The sequence below is a fragment of the Talpa europaea genome, assembly GCF_964194135.1.
Source record: "Talpa europaea genome assembly, chromosome: 10".
NCBI lineage: Eukaryota > Metazoa > Chordata > Mammalia > Eulipotyphla > Talpidae > Talpa > Talpa europaea.
The window spans coordinates 21,395,916-21,411,516 of NC_140077.1; the positions used below are offsets into that span (position 1 = coordinate 21,395,916).

General features: G+C 54.0%; 1 protein-coding gene across 1 annotated transcript; it reads right to left on the reverse strand.

The window, feature by feature from the left end:
- Positions 1-11,178: 11,178 nt before the first annotated feature.
- NKX2-3 (NK2 homeobox 3) lies at positions 11,179-13,855 on the reverse strand (the record flags this gene model as incomplete). Its single annotated transcript, XM_084244590.1, has 2 exons — positions 11,179-11,918; positions 13,495-13,855. The coding sequence occupies 2 exons, from the start codon at positions 13,853-13,855 to the stop codon at positions 11,179-11,181; spliced, it is 1,101 nt and encodes a 366-aa protein (XP_084100716.1).
- Between the last annotated feature and the right edge of the window lie 1,746 nt (positions 13,856-15,601).

Consider the following 15,601-nt stretch of genomic DNA (forward strand, 5'->3'; position numbering starts at 1 on the left):
TTCATTTATATCTATCGCTGTACGCAATACAAAAGAAGCAAAAAGCGCGAGCCTTACTTTCAATCAGCTTGGTTTCTCATTGAGGATGGAAATAATGAGACAATAAATAAATTACGTAGATCAAGAGCTAAATTGTGCAGATGAGGCCACTGCATCTACATGAAGAGACTGTGACTGGCTGCTGTGAGCTACTGGGGAAGACGTCCTCATTGGGAGGCATTGGACTTACAGCTCAGACAGGTTGATGGCAACTGTTGAGACGTTCCTCCAGGAATGGGATAGCAGATAAAGGGAAAGGGAGAGAGGAACAGTAAGGAGATTATGTAGACCACTAAAAAACAATGAGAAATTTTGTTGACTGCGCACAGCAATGAGGGTTTCCTTGTGGTGTTAAGAGTAAATTCGGGGCCTCCCTGGTGGCACAAGGGGGTAAGATGCAATCTATGAAGCTATCTGCAGCCACTGCAGCATGAGTTCAATCCCTGGCCAGGGAGCTACCCACATGGCACAGCAGACCTCTCTTGACTCACCTGCTGCTCCCCTCAGCAGTCAGTGTATTTCAGTCAATCCGCCTGTTCTGCTCCCCACTCTGTCTCTGGTGAATCCTCTCACCACCCCCCCGCACACACACACATATCTCTGGCCTGTACCCCAGTTCTTTTATGCATAAATAAATAAATCTTTTTTAAAAAAAGGTAAATTTCATGCTACAGTTAGGGAAGAGACATTGTATGGCTGAGAACGTCGGTACCACTGATGAAGAGGCATCTGGAGAAAATAAATCTGGTGCCACTATGAGGACGGGCTTTATCAGTGAGGCAGCCAAGCCAAGGCAACAAGTCAGTAAGTTAAGAGGCCATTATAGTAAAAGACTTGGGCTTCAGTGTCAAACAGACCTTGATTTGAACTCTGGATGCCACCACTTAGGAGCTGGGTATCCTTGAGCAAGGTTTTACAGTCTCAAAATTTGATTTATTAACCCATAAAATGGAGATCATGACACTTTTCAGGATAGTTCCAGTATTAGTTCCAGTATCAGTCAGTGTTAGTTCTCTCCTTTCCGCTCCATGTGAACAGAGGCTCTCAGAGAAACCACTGTTGACTGAGTGGGTCCAACCAAAAGAAAGACAAGAAGGAAAGGTGGCAACTTTGGAAGAGGTCAAGATGCAAGTAGTTTGGAGGAACATTGATGAACATTGATGAACTTAATATAAAAGTGATAGCTGACATTGTGTGTGCAAAGACAAGCAAGAGTGTAGGCACATCACTAAGATGTGGAGAGCTCCATTAAGTGGGGCAGAAGATGGAAGAGAACCTCCACTCCTTATGGAAGAAAATGACCAGGAAAGCACAGAGTGTTAAAATCATCAAAGACTTCCCAGATAAAGAAGTCATTATATCAAATGTTGATGAAAGGTAATAAAATACAAAGCCTTAGGAGAAGCTATTTAGCCTCAAAGAATGAGTGTGTCAGATCATAGGGAGAATGGCAGGACTTTAACTCCTCAAGAGAGCTGGAGAAGGGATTTAGGCATCAGAAAGAGCTGAAGCAGCTGACTACAAAGGCTAACTTCCAACTGGGCATCAATATTGTGCACTTGGGAGGTAAGCACCATCTGGGCTGAGGGAAAGGAAAATAGCAGGTGAAAACAAGTATTCATAAATCTGACCCCAAAAGGGGAGGAAAGAAATCTTAGGAAGGGTCGCCAGTGTCAAGAAGGGAGAAAGTGGGGAGATGGCTACATGTTTGACAGGAAGAAAGGTGGAAAATATTAAATAGGGTGGAGGGACCTCAGAACTCAAAATTAGAAGCATCATTTCTAGAAGTAGGAAAGAAATTATATGTAGGTTTTAAGAGGAAGTGTCACTTTTAGAGAGAATGGATACGTACTCCTCTGAGGACAAAGGAATAATAACATAAATTGAGGAGAGTGGAACCCATGAAGGAGATTGCCCCAGTGGACTTCAGCCTGCTCAGAAGAGCACTTGGGAAGATGGAGGCTGTGGGACTAGGGGAACTGCTATGAGGAATATACCAGAACAACCCAGGCACCAAGAACTGGCTGAGCTAGAGAATACCCACTTTTCAGTGGGTATTCTCAGACAGCTGAGAACAGTAAAAAAAACAGACCATTGGGCCTCCCGGGTGGCACAAGGGGTTAAGTACTGCACTACGAAGCAATCTGCAGCCACTGAAGCACGAGTTCAATCACAGGCCGGCCAGAGAGCAACCCACACGGCGCAGCAGACCTCTCCTGTCTCGCCCTCTGCTCCCCTCAGCAGTGTATTTCAGTCAGTCTGCCTGTTCTGATCCCCACTCTGTCTCTAGGGAATCCTCTTACCAGCCCCCCCGCACCCCCGCCCATCTCTGGCCTGTACCAAAGCTCTTGTATGCATACATAAATCTTTTAAACAAACAAAAAGACCATTTCACCTGGAGAAGGGAAGGTTGCCATGGGAATCAATAGCTGGCTTCAGATATTTACAAACCTGACCTGCAGAAGGAGTAGACATCTGTGGGAACAGGAAGAGGAGCTGCTGGGAGTTTCAGGAGGCAGAGGCCACAAACATAAGGCAGAACTTCCTTACACTTGCAGGGTAGAGAGGGGGGTGATTCTCTCCTGAGTTGTGGTCAGGAGATATGGGACAGTCACTTGTCCCAGATGCTGCAGTCAGGAGTTAGCATAAGAAAACAATTGGACACTTGTGATTTCTAAAGCCCTTCCACCAGGGGAGTAGAAAATCTATAGCAGAATCTATGGGCATGTAATAAATTTAAAGACTCTCAGGGCCATAATAGACTTAAAGTCATCTAATATTCCAGTTGACTTTTTTTAAAGATTTATTTATTTATACATACAAGCACTGGGGTACAGGCCAGAGATGTGGGGGGTGAGAGGATTCACCAGAGACAGAGAGGGGACCAGAACAGGCAGACTGACTGAAATACACTGCTGAGGGGAGCAGCGGGCAAGACAGGAGAGGTCTGCTGCACCATGCGAGTACCTCCCGGGCTGGCCGGCTGCAGTGGCTGTGAATAGCTTCATAGTGCTGTGCTTAAGCACTTGTACCACCAGGGAGGCCCTGACTCTTAGCCCATTCTGTGAGAGGCTCACCAAGTGATCAGGGACTTATGATGTGCACCCAAACTAAGCCTAAACCCTCCAGTAGCCACTGGAAGCAATAAGTCTCTAGTTACTTATCATCTGGGTAGAAAACTAATCTGAACCTCCCAGACAGCTCACTATCAATATGGCCCAGGTAAAGCTTGCATGATAACCTTTCTCAATGAAAGAGGAAATATGTGTAAAATATCAACGAATCTTTTAATTCTGAGTTATAATTCATTCCTGTTTATTACTTAAAATCCTAAATATAGGGCCTCTCCTTGTGGTGCAAGCTGTTGAGCACAGTAATGTGAAGCTGTATTCAGCCTCTGCAGCACCGGTTCAATCTGGCTGGCCGGCGAGGGTTCCACATGGCGCCGCAGACCTCTCCTGTCACGCCCGCTGCTCCCCTCAGCAGTGTATTTCATCAGTCTGCCTGTTCTGTTCCCCACTCTGTCTCTGGTGAATCCTCTCACCCTCCTGCGCATCTGGCCTGTACCCGGATTCTTGTATAAATAAATAAATAAATCTTTTAAAAAAATTCTAAACATATCATGTATACTTTGGGTTATTATTTATATCTCACAAGGATACTTTATAAAATAATCCACTTTGGGAGACTTTAAAGCAACAAATTCCTAGGATGAATTAAAAGTATACTCAGTTATTCTCCCCCACAGGCAAAAGTTCTCTGCACATACTTTCCTAGAACTTATGTGTCACACAAAGTGAATTCCACGGTTATTACAACATAACAAATACCTCCTCTGTTTAACTGACCACACACCAGTGGTCAATGATCATTTTGGGTCCGTACAAAGGGAGCTTAGCCAGATGGCATCTAATTTGACCCAGAATTTCTCTGCACCATCCAGGGTTCTGTTTACCCAGGGAAAGCAGGTAGAAAATGTCAGCAATGCTCCAAGGGGCATTGGGTAGAAAGTTCTTTTGGGGTTTCTGCTACATTTTGCTAGCTGTGTAGCTCAAGGGGAGTGACTTAACCTCTCTGAGCCTCAGTTTCATATGTGTAAACAAGGAATACCAAGACACATACATATACACACAGCCTGACACACAATAGGAAGCCCTCTGCTGTCTCTCCAGGGTTCACTTTGCTTCTCAGAAAGCAAGCGAGATTGCACCAAGGATTATTAATACCATTTTATGTAAGGCAGAGCCATGCTGCAAACTGAAGCAGTAGTGAGCACAAAGCCTGGCTTCTCTGCGAGACTACAGCCTGCCAGGTATTCTCACCATTTCTCCTGGTGGAGTATTCCAACAAGTAACAGTAAGGTAGGAGGGGCACTGATTTTAAGAAGGCATAACAAGAACTGTGGGAGCAGGTCACCTCCAAACGCAAGGTCCCTTTCCTAATGACCTACTAACTCTGGTGCTGCTGATTGGGTGTGAGTGCTAACTGTAGGGGTAGTATGATTATAAAGGTCTGCATTAGGCCCCGAGATCATCTCTTAGTCCCCAAGAAATCCTCCATGTCTTGTCCTCCTCAGTTAAGAGGCAATTTTCATAATCTTATTTAAAAGTGAACAAAAGTCTCTTTTTACTATATGCTCACCAGAATAGCCAAAATGAAGGAGAAATAAAATGAAAGCACTAAATATTGGGGAACATATAGTGCTTCTGCTGGTAAACTGGTATAGCCAACTTTGGGAAACTGCTTGGCAGAATCTATTAAAGCTGGTGTTTTTTTTACCCCATGACATTGTAACAGTACCCCTAGGTATACATACTGAATAGAAACATAGAAACGTCTATCACAGCCATCAAAGACATGCTAGAACTGTGTAATTCAAAGGCGGTTCTTTACATTTAAAATGATCATTTTAGAAAGATAAAAATTCAATACCTCAGTCACACCATCCACCTCTCAAGTGGTCCATCCCCACCTGTGGCTGCTGGCTACCATATTGGACAGCACAAACAGAGAACATTCCAACACTGCTGAAAATTCTCTGGAGTACTATTCACAACAGCCCCAAACTAGAAAGTATCTAAATGCCTATCAACAGCAGAGTGGATAAATCAATTGGGCTATACTCACAAAATGGAATACTCCAACATGATGAAAATGATCTACAACTCCACACAGCACCATGGAGACCTCACCCAGGAAAGAAGCCAGGCACGCAGAGCGCACACTACACATTCCATTCCGCTTACCTAGCGTTCCAAACAGGCCATACTGATGGACACAGAATCACAGAATCGGGGAGACTGGTTACCCTTGATGTGGCAGTAGTGGCCAGAAGGGAGCCTGAGGGGACTGGCCGGAGGGGGGTGGGCGGCATTCGGGAGCAGGGCGTGATCATGTTCTGTTTCCCTGTCTGAGAACTGATCTCATGGGAGTGTCTAGTTTACAAAGCTTTCGTGAGTCGTGCATACGTCTTTTTGTGCATTTCCTACTTCAATCAAATTCCTGCTTCAATCAAATTCCTAAAACCCTCCTTTAGAAAACTTTGCTGTTATTAATGTCACCTGCAGTCTAGGTTGGGGCGAGGGGTGTCCTTTCAATAAAATAATTGTCGTTTTGAAATCAGCGCCTCCTGCCCCAGTGCCTTAACTTCCTTCCAGGCCCGTGGACTCAACAAACCCTCCCCCAGCCTCCTACCTCGGCGGCCGGTCGTGGACGGTCAGGACGGCTGCCTCTTCCATTCTGGGCTCTTCTCCGGGGCTGACCAGGCTCTCCCGGGGCTCGCCGGGGCGCTCCCTGCTCAGCGGGCTCAGGCCGCCTCGGGCCGGGCCGGGCCGGGCCGGGAGGCGGTGCAGAGTGTCCAGCACCTGCGCCTGGGCCGGGCCGAGGATCCTTCCGCTGTGCTCCGCGCCGGGCGGCGGCCGGGCCCGGAACCTGGTCCGGAGCCTCCTCTGCGCTTCCAGGGCTCGGGTGGGACACGGCGCCGGGACAGTCCTCAGGGTCCCGCACGCAGACGAAGGGGGTGCGGGCTGCGCGGGAGGCCCGGAACCACCCGGCTCGCGCAGTTGCCCCAGGCCCCACCCCCGCGGGGAGAGCAGGCGGGTCGCTCCCGCGCACCCCGACAGCGGGCAGCCCCGCGCAGCCACCGACTCTGTTCCCCGCGGTGCTGGGCTACAGGGGGCCGCAGGCTCCCCTGAACCTCCTTTCACGTCCTCGGTCGAATGCCCCTGATTCAACCGAGGCCCATCCCAGCCTCAGCGAAGCGCTGGGAGCCGGGCAGGCCCCGCCCGCCCTGCCTGCTCCGGGCTTGCCAGCCCCGGCTCCGACCCGCCTCTGGGTGACGCGCGCCCGCCCACGCGACTGGGGTTTCCCACCCGCCCGTGGGCCCCTCTGCTCCCCACAGCCCCCCATACCCCGCAGGCCTGGGAGTGTCTCACGGGCAGAATAGACTCGTAGGCTTCTTAGTATGGCCAGTAGCAAGATGCACTTGTGCGCCAGCCTTTGCGCTAAGCCGCCCTCACACGATTCATCTCATTGAATTTTCAAAGCCACGGTGACTGGTGCACGAGTGTCTGCATGTATAAGCACTCAGTGAGCGGGACACTTAATATCTGTGCGCTTTACTGTGGGTTTAAAAAAAAGAAACCCGTGAGAGAGGTGCAATAAGCGCGCCCGTTTTAAAGACGAGGAAACTGAGGTTCCGAGTGCGACTAACTTACTCTAGTCTCCACCGCCGGTGCAGGGGCGCTGAGGTGAGAGTGGGGCAACCTGACTTCGGAGTCCAGTCTCTTAACCCCTCAAAATTAGACTGCACAAAGAAATGTTTCCAGATAACAAGTGGAGCATGTGCACATAGGTAAGAGCAAAAAATGTAAACCCAACATTTAAATTCTTTTTTAAAAAGAAACTGTCTGTCTTCTAGAACCTGTGCCACCTCCTCCACCTGTGAAACCTACCCACCTCTTGATTCCAATGTCGTGCCAGTCACTTGGTGGGAGGGATTATCCACTCATTCAGGGTCGCAAGGAAGGTTTGAGCCAGAAGTGACTTCTGAAATAATACTGTCCTCTCTGCCTTAAAACTCAGAAACTTGAAGCCAGAGGGATAACTTCCTTCACCTGCTCATCTTACAGGCCATTGGAAATTCTGCCTTGATTTTGCCACTCCTCCTGGTCCGCAGGGCAATCCAGTGACGCAGCAGCCTGGATCTGGGAAGGGATCTTTGCCCTGGAGAGTGGGCTCAAGTGCCCTGAAGAGGTGGCTGTGTTGGCCAAGGGTTTTTCACCCTCCGATGATCAGAGCCTTGGTACCCAGCAAAGAGCTGTCCGGAAATCCCTCAGAGAAGAGATGGGAGCTATTTATACCCAGAAACTGCAGACTCTGGGGAAGGGTAGGAGCAGCAAGGGGGTGGTCCAGGCTGACTACGTATCTCAAGACACGCAAACTGCTCGGAAGCCAATCCACAGAAACAGCTCTGTTTCCTCCTTGAGGGTCAGATGTCTCTTTTCCAGAACAGGAGAGAATGCAGAGTGAAGGAAGAGTAAGGATGGACAGAAGGAAGGCAGGGACCTGGTGTTGGGAGCACTGAGGTCATGACCCAGCAGGATACAGAGCAGGTTGGGATCAAAGGAGCTGCTTACAGAGGAAACCCTCAGAGCGAGGGTGTCAGCTCCTAGAGACTTGGGTTCTTAGCACGCAGGCGCTAGGCATCCAGCCCTGGAACTGAGTGCTCCCAAGTGCAGGGCGGTGTCTTTCTCACCACCATATTCCCAGTGAATGTAGGTAAAGTCAAATTGGGTCCCAGAGGCAAGTCCTGGGTTTTTCTTATACATCCCAGCTTTCCACCTCCACTAAGCCTGAGTCCTCACTCCCCTAACCCTGTGTCCCTCCCCCCAAACCCCTAAACTTTGTGTCCTAGTAGCAAGGTCTTCACAAAGTTCTCATCCTAAGTTTTGATCTGTAGGGCAAGGAACAACAATTCCTTGAGGATAGTGTCCCCAAGGGACAAGGTGGGATGGTGGGACCTTCCTATGGGATCAGAAAGGGTGGCACCTCTTCCATGGGTCATTTCAGGTGCCCTGACTTCACCCAGGTGGGCCAAGAGTCCCCCTGGGCATCTCCCTTTTCAGCCAGCATCTAGGCTCACATGTTACACCACCAGGTTCATCAACATGGCCCTGGAGCATCCCAAAAGCAGCCTGGCCCAGTAAGCTCCTACTGTGCTATCTCCCAGAGGGAAAGGAAGCCAACCTGGTTCCCCCGCAACCTCACTATGACCTCAGGTGGAGGGAGAGGGATAATAAATCATTGCAGACACTATGTTGTGATACTGGAAAGTACCTAAGACTCTGGCACATATGAGGAGTGATTACCTCCATTTGGGTGGTTCAGGAAAGAAGCTTGGCCTTGAAGGAGGAGCAAGAGTTCACCAGAGAGCTGGGGGTGAGAGGGCATTCCCCATGCAGAGGCAAGGAGGCTGCAACAGTGAAGTGCTGTTTGGACTGATTTCCTTTTTGTCATTGTGGCATTAGCTTAAATGTAACCTCCACGTGGCTTCCCCTGGTCACCTACTTCAAAAGCCCCCCTCCTTGCTTATATTTCCTTTTTAGAAATTATTCATTTGTGCGTTATTCGTGGCCCACACCCTCCCACACACAAGCACGAAAATAAATTACATAAATCTGCAGACACTTTCCCCCAAGCACCTAGAAAAGAGCAGGCGAGCATATATTAGTAGGTGCTCAGTAAATATGGTTGAATGAAAGACTCGGTGAAAGAATGAATGGGTATGTCATCAGCGGCTGCAGGCAGTGAGGCACACGTTAGGAAGCGAGAATCCCACCACCAGCCCCGCTCCAGTCCTTGGCCTAAGCAACTCCAGGAGTATTACAGCTCCAGAAGAGAGGGTTTGCTAGGAGGGGGGCTGGGAAGCTTGGGAGAACAGGAAACCCGCGGTGAGGAGCTAAGGGAAAACCGCAGTCTGGAGCACTCACGCCAGCCTCCAGGCTCCTCCGGCCTCCGGAGAGGCGAGGGGAGGGCGAGTCTTTGCCCCCCAGCGCCGCCTCTCTAGCCTCCCGCTAGGCCCTTTTGGATGTGTCCAAGCCTCATCCTGGGCGGTCAGCCGGCTTTGGAGGATTCCCTCCCCTGCCTCCCTCCCTGACTCGCCTCCTTTTTCTTCCCCCTCCTGCAGGTCTCTGCAGCTCCGCAGCCGGGCGGCCCAGCAGCGGCCGAGCGGCCCCCGCCCCCTCCTGCAAGGGCGAAATTGCTAAACTTGTAGCAATAATGACCCTGCATTCACGCCGCCGCCTCCCGCTGCCCGTCTCCGCGCCGCCGCCCGCCCGGCCTAATCAGCGCGCCCCTCCCTGCCGCCCGCCCAGCCCCCGTGTCCCCCGGGCCGCCCCCTCCCCCAGCGCACAAAAAGTGGGGAACAAAACCCCAGCGCATTTCTCCGTCCCTCTGTGGAGCAGACTGCTGCACAAAGCCCCCGCTCTGGGAAGCAATAGGGAGCTCGGGGGGGACGTCAATCCCGACGCGCTGGGGTTTTTGTTCGCGCAGGGGACTTCGCCTTCCTACCACACCTTTTGTTCGGGACTCCAATAAAAAGCCATTCTTTCCGCACCTTCCCGGCCCGGAGCCGCCTTTCAGCGAGGCCCGGCCCCACAATGGCACGGCGCGCTGAGGCCTCCCCATTCACCCGCCTTGGCACGCTCACAATCGGCCGTGTGGCAGCGCCGGCCTCGCACAGGCATTCTCCGCGAGTGACAGGGGCCGCATAAAGCCGCGGCCGCCGGGGGAGAAGGGAGGGCGGCCGAGGGGGAGGCTCCGCCGCGGCGGGGCGCAGCGCCGCGCCCCCGGGCGCGCTGGAAGCTCGGGCGGCGGCCGAGAAAGGAGCCGCCTTAGCGCCGCCCAGGGTTGGGCCCGGGGGCGAGGTTTGCTTTGGCCGGGAGACCCTCGAGGTGGGGCAGTCTCAGCCTTGAGCTAACGCAGGCCCAAACGCGGCCGGCCCAGCTTCGGGGTTCAGTTCGGTGGTGCGGGGAGGGGGTGGAGCGAGCAAGGGAAGGTAAAGCTCGGGATCTCGAAAGTCTCTGCGCCTCGGACCTGTCCGCCCTAGCAAAGTAAAGAGAAATTAATGAACAAAGCCATGGAGAGAAGGGACTGGCAGCCCCGGGCCTGGCTCAGGGGAGACCAGGCCTGTGATGGTCCAGGAAAGACCGCTTTCCCCTAAGCAACTTTTCCTTCCCTCTCCGATGTTTGAAGGATCCCACCTTACTTGGGGGGGCCCTAAACAGAGTCTGCAGGCGGCCAGTGGTTTGGAAATATTGCACCTTGTTTATTGACTCCTGTAGTGTTTGACAGCGGGTGTGTACACGGCGTGTGGATATAGTTATATATATTATTTGTGCTGAATACAGAATATGAAACAGAAAGGAAACCCGGTAGCACCTCCGGTGGGCCACCAGGTCCCGGATTTGTTCAGTCCCCCCACCCCACAACTTTTGTTCTTGCTCCGCTGGTTTTCTAGCAGAGAAAAAGGGCACCGCGCCCCCTGACAACCCGGCGATCCCGGCCAAGGTGTCTGCTGCAGAGAGCAGGCGGTTGGGAAAAGAAAAACCCACAGTGGTGTGGTGCTCCGGGCCCGCGAAGGGGGCAGGGGGTGGGTAGGGTCTAGCGATTTCTCAAGTCACAACCCCCATTTTTCTCTCCTTCATGGTTTTTCTTTCTTTCTTTCTTTCTTTCTTTTAATTTTTGTCCTTGGGTGCTCTGCCAACGCTTCGCGGAGGCCGCAGTAGAGAAGCCGCGTCACTCTGGGAAACGAAACAGCAGCCAGAGTTCCAGCGTCTCGCACGTCCCCCGGGGCCAGGGTCGGGGCCACAGTCCTCCCCAGCGCCGAGCAGGCATTTCCCTGTCTCAGAGACAGTCTCCGCAGCTGGACCCCGGCCTCCTCCTCAACCCAGAGCTGTGCTCGAGAGCCCCAGAGCTCCTCGCTCGAGCTGTGCTCCGGGACGCTGGGGATCAGGACCTGGGTACTTTATTTTTTTTTAACGAGGGGACTTGGCTCTTGGATCCAGCCTTTCTCGAGCATCCACCAGTCCCGCGGCGCCGGGCTGCAGCGGGGCGCCAGCCGCAGGACCCGCCCCGTCCCTACCAGGCCCGAATGCCCTGCAAGGTGCCCTGCGCGCACGCGGCCCCGGCCGAGGCACCCTGGTGCAACGGCTGCGCCCCGCCACCCCCGCCGAAGCCGCCCAGGTTGCTCACGTTCATAAAGGGGCCACCTCCGGCGGCGCTGCAGGCCGGCTGCATGGCTGCTGCCGCCGCCGAGGCCCCGCTGCTGCCGCCGCCGGCGCTGGCCGCCGGGTACGCGCAGCCGTAGCTGCCGCTGTAGGCCGCGGCGGCTGCAGCAGCAGCGGCCGCAGCCGCGGCGGCCGCGGCCGAGTTCCCGTAGCCGTAGGCCGGGAAGCTGTTGTAGGAGTAGGCGCCCGCGCCCACGCTGTAGGGCGCCCCGTAGGGCTGCGCGCCCGGCGCGACGCACGGCTTGCCGTCCCGCACCAGCACCGGCACGGCCACGCGGCGCGGCGGGGGCGGGGGCGCGTGTGCGCCCAGCTCCAGGGACTTGTCCTGCCGCTGTCTCTTGCACTTGTACCTGCGATTCTGGAACCAGATCTTCACCTGCGTGGACGTGAGCTTCAGGCTGCTGGCGAGGTGCTCGCGCTCGGGCGCCGACAGGTACCGCTGCTGCTTGAACCTGCGCTCCAGCTCGAAGACCTGGGCTTGGGAGAAGAGGACCCGGGGCTTCCGGCGACTGCGCGGCTTCGGCCTCTCGCTCTCCTCGGCCGCCTTACAGTCTCCCGCCACCTCCAGAGGCTTCTTCAGCTGACAGCTTTCTGCGGAAGAAGCAAAACAACAGCGTCCCGTCACTGTTCCCGGCCTCAACGCGGCTCTGGCCCCGAAGAACCTTGGCCTCGGTCGGTGACTGCGGGGAGCGGTGGCTGCGGTAGTAAATGCCTGGGCATTTTGGAAACTTCAACGTGGTTCCTGGAGCCATGGGACCCTGCGACACCCCAAGTACCCTGAGGTCGCCAGCGGCGGGCAGGGGCGCGGTCCATGGGGAGGGGTAGTTAGTGCGCTTTATTTACAACTTGAGCATCTGCGAGAGTGGAGATTACCCTGCATTAAACGCGCGGCTCGGCTTGGCGTGTAATGACTATTTTCAGGATGAAAGTTTGCAGCTACAGAGTAACTACAGTATTTGCAAGCTCGTTTGCCTTCCACTCGGCCACTGATGGCTGAAGGTGTGAGGCGTGTGGGTATTTGGGGACCGGTATGCCTGGTGGGTTGCGCAAAAAAAATCTTTCTGTTCGGAAACGGCTGAATGTAACTGTATTGCTTAGGGACTATTTTTTGCTTTTAAAAGACTGCACACCCACAGCTAAATGTCAGTGTGATGATGATGACTGTGTTACCTTAGAAAGAAAAAGAAATCTGATGGACTGACTGACAAATTTGGACAGTTTCAGGTCGATGTTAGGCCCAGGGGAGCTGTCAGTGATCAGGCCTTGACTTCCACTACATCGAACCACCTCTAGGAGAAAAATTCTTTGCCTTTGTCCCCTCAGAAACAAACACTTCCCCGGGAGCCTTATTCAGTTATCTGATTTCCCTACTCAATTCACTTCCCGTTGGATGTGAGTGGCGAGGACATCGGACCTAAGTTCGGCGCATTTTTCACTTGGCCTTCAGCCTCACGCCTGGGACACAAAGCAAAACGTTACGATTTTTTGTTAAAGGCTGGCGCCTCGGGGGTGTGAGTACCGCGCTCGCAGGGAACGGGCTGTGTCCCTCGCACTTTACGACAACCCCCTCCCACCCTGACGGGCACCAAAGTGCGAGGAAGCTGAGCTCCAAGCAAAGACGTGAGGAAACCGCCTAGCTGGTCTCTACCAAAGTTCCTGAGCCCTGCGGACGCCGGCGACAACCAGCTTGCCGACAACCAGCTTGCACCATTTTTTTTTTTTTTTTTCCCCTCAGAGAAGAGGGGATGGCTGCCCTGGTCTCAGAGAAGTCATGCTAGGAAGAAAGTGGAAAAGGTTCCGGCTCCTGTCCCTCTAGCTCTTGGGAAGAGCAAAAAAATACTGCGAGTTGTAGGGATCCAGCAGCTAAGCCTCTGTGCCTGATCACCAGCAGCAGCAATAACTATTTCCCCTTCCCTCGGAGGCTGCAGCGTCTCCCCAGTTGGGGGGGGGGGGTATTTGTCAGGGGTCACCTCGTCCTGCTCCCTCCACCCCGGCTCCCTGGCAGGCACCTGCGCTTGGCGGAGCAGTTGTTGACCAGGACGGAAGCAGGACCCCAGCCACAGGTTAAAGGGGCGACAGGCCGCCGGCAAAGTTTGAGGGCTGTTTTGCGGGCGCTCCGCCATTTCTCCAGGTGTAGGGGTGCGTTTCCTCTCCCCCCGCTACTCACTTTGGCTCCGGTCCCTCACGACCTCGGGGTCCTCCTCATGTTCCTTGGGCCCACTGCAGGAGTCTCGCAGGACCGTGTTAACATAGCTCTGGGGACAGAGTCCCGAGTCCCCGTGGTCATCGGCTGCAGCTAGTGAGTTCAAATAGGACAATTTCTCTCCCTCTTCCTCCTCTTCCTCCTCCCCTCGGTCAGAAAATTGCGTGCCCTCGGCGGCGGCCAGCATGCAGGGCGCCGCGTGGAAGTGGTGCTCCAAGTCCGCCTGCAAGTGCGCGCCGTGGAAGTGCTGTTGCTGCTGCTGCTCCAGATTCAAAATGTCTTTGACTGAGAAAGGGGTGGAGGTGACCGGGCTTGGTAACATCATCAGGGCCACTTAATTGTCCAGTCCAAATACTCAATAAATCCCGGCGGGGGCGGGAGGCAGCGCCTGGCCTCCAGCTCTCCTTCTGGACTCCGCCGCTGCAGCCGCCGAGGGCTTTGACAGACGCGGTCCCGCTCCAGTCTAAATCGCCTCCATTGGCCCGGACCCGGGGGTCTGGGTTTTGTTACAGCCACTGCAGGGACTGGGGCCGGGGCCGCGGAGCCTGTGTCCGCGGGTCGTGCGTCACGCCGGGGGCGGGGCTCCCGCCCGGCCTCCTTCCCTATTGGCTCTGGCTCCCCTCGGGCCACGCCCCCCGCATCCTCCAAGCGGGTGCAGCGGCGCGGCCAGAAATAGACCAGGACGAGGACCGCGGGGCCACGGCCAAGGCGCGGTGGACGAGGCTGCCGTGCCCCGCGCGCCCGGACCACCGAGGACCCCTCCGCTGGCCGCCCCGGCCCGGTCTGAGCCAGCCCTGGGAGGCTTCCTGTCTGCGAGCCAATGGCCGGGAAGGAGAGCCCAGGAGAGCGGTTTTTCCAGCTGTTGCGGGGGCAGGAAAACTTCCTGGCTTGTAAATACCGGGCGCTGGATCCTCCAGGAGTTGGAATGTTTTACATAGGCTCGGTCGGGCGACGTGTCCGTTTCGCCTTGTTGATTTTGCTCAAGCTGTTCCCTCCACTCGAAACGTGTTCCCCACCTCTCTCCATGCAGTCGAAAGCTTTCTTCAAGGCTCTGCTCAAATACCTCCACCTCCAAGGAAGCACTCCCTTGACCGCCCAGCCGGAAGGCATCTCTCCGGAGCCTGAAATTGCAGCGCGTGTTAGTGAAAGGACATTCGAGTCCCTATCATTTCCCAGCTAGTTCTACAGCTATACTGACTGCCTGGCCACTCCAGGTAGACTCCTCGCCACTCTATACTAGGGCAGGATCCCGGTTGCTTTTGCCCCTGTAGCCTAGAAGCAGCTGCACTAAGCAGGTATGTGAGAGACAGGCCGGTGAGGTTATAAATGAGCTTTGTGGTCTGACAGCTCTTGGTTCCAATCGTGGCCTGGTTAATATGTGGCCATGGGCTTTTGTAAGCCTCAGTTTCTTTGTCTACAAAAGGGAGACAGTAATACCTTCTTCAGGTTGTTGCCAGGGATAAATGAGGCAAAACATGCTAGGAGCTTAGGGCAGGGCCCTGCACATGTGACATGCTCCATACATATCACCCACTGCTATTCTGCATCAGAGGTCAAGCAGTGTTTGTTGACTGCAACGGTGATGACGGGGCTGGAGTGTCGCACACATTGGGTGCTTTCGTACAGTTTTGAGAGCAGGATTTGTCCTAACAACGGAGGTGACTCAGTCATGGAGGTTATTTTCCGCCTATTGAAATGGGGCACCTGGGTCCAGGCCTTGACTTCCCCCAACATCTTTCTAATTTCTCCAACCCACCCTCCTGAGTTCCTGCATGCGTTCCCCGAGAATCCATGGGGTCTTTTATATTCCAGAAACTCCATACGGGTGGGGGGGTCATGTTCCCCAGACACAATGTGCCTCACGCCACCACCATCCCTAGTCTATTGAGGGGCAACAGGCGTAACCGGGAAACCAGCAGAAGACCTGTTTGTGGCACCGACCTTCAAAACACTAGTTCCGACCAAACAACGGTGCCCATCACCTGGTACTAACTTCCCGAAATATTTTTGTGCGGCCAAGATGGTGGAACTGGGGGAGACCCGCTCCAGATGGGAGGGGAGAGTGGAAGGT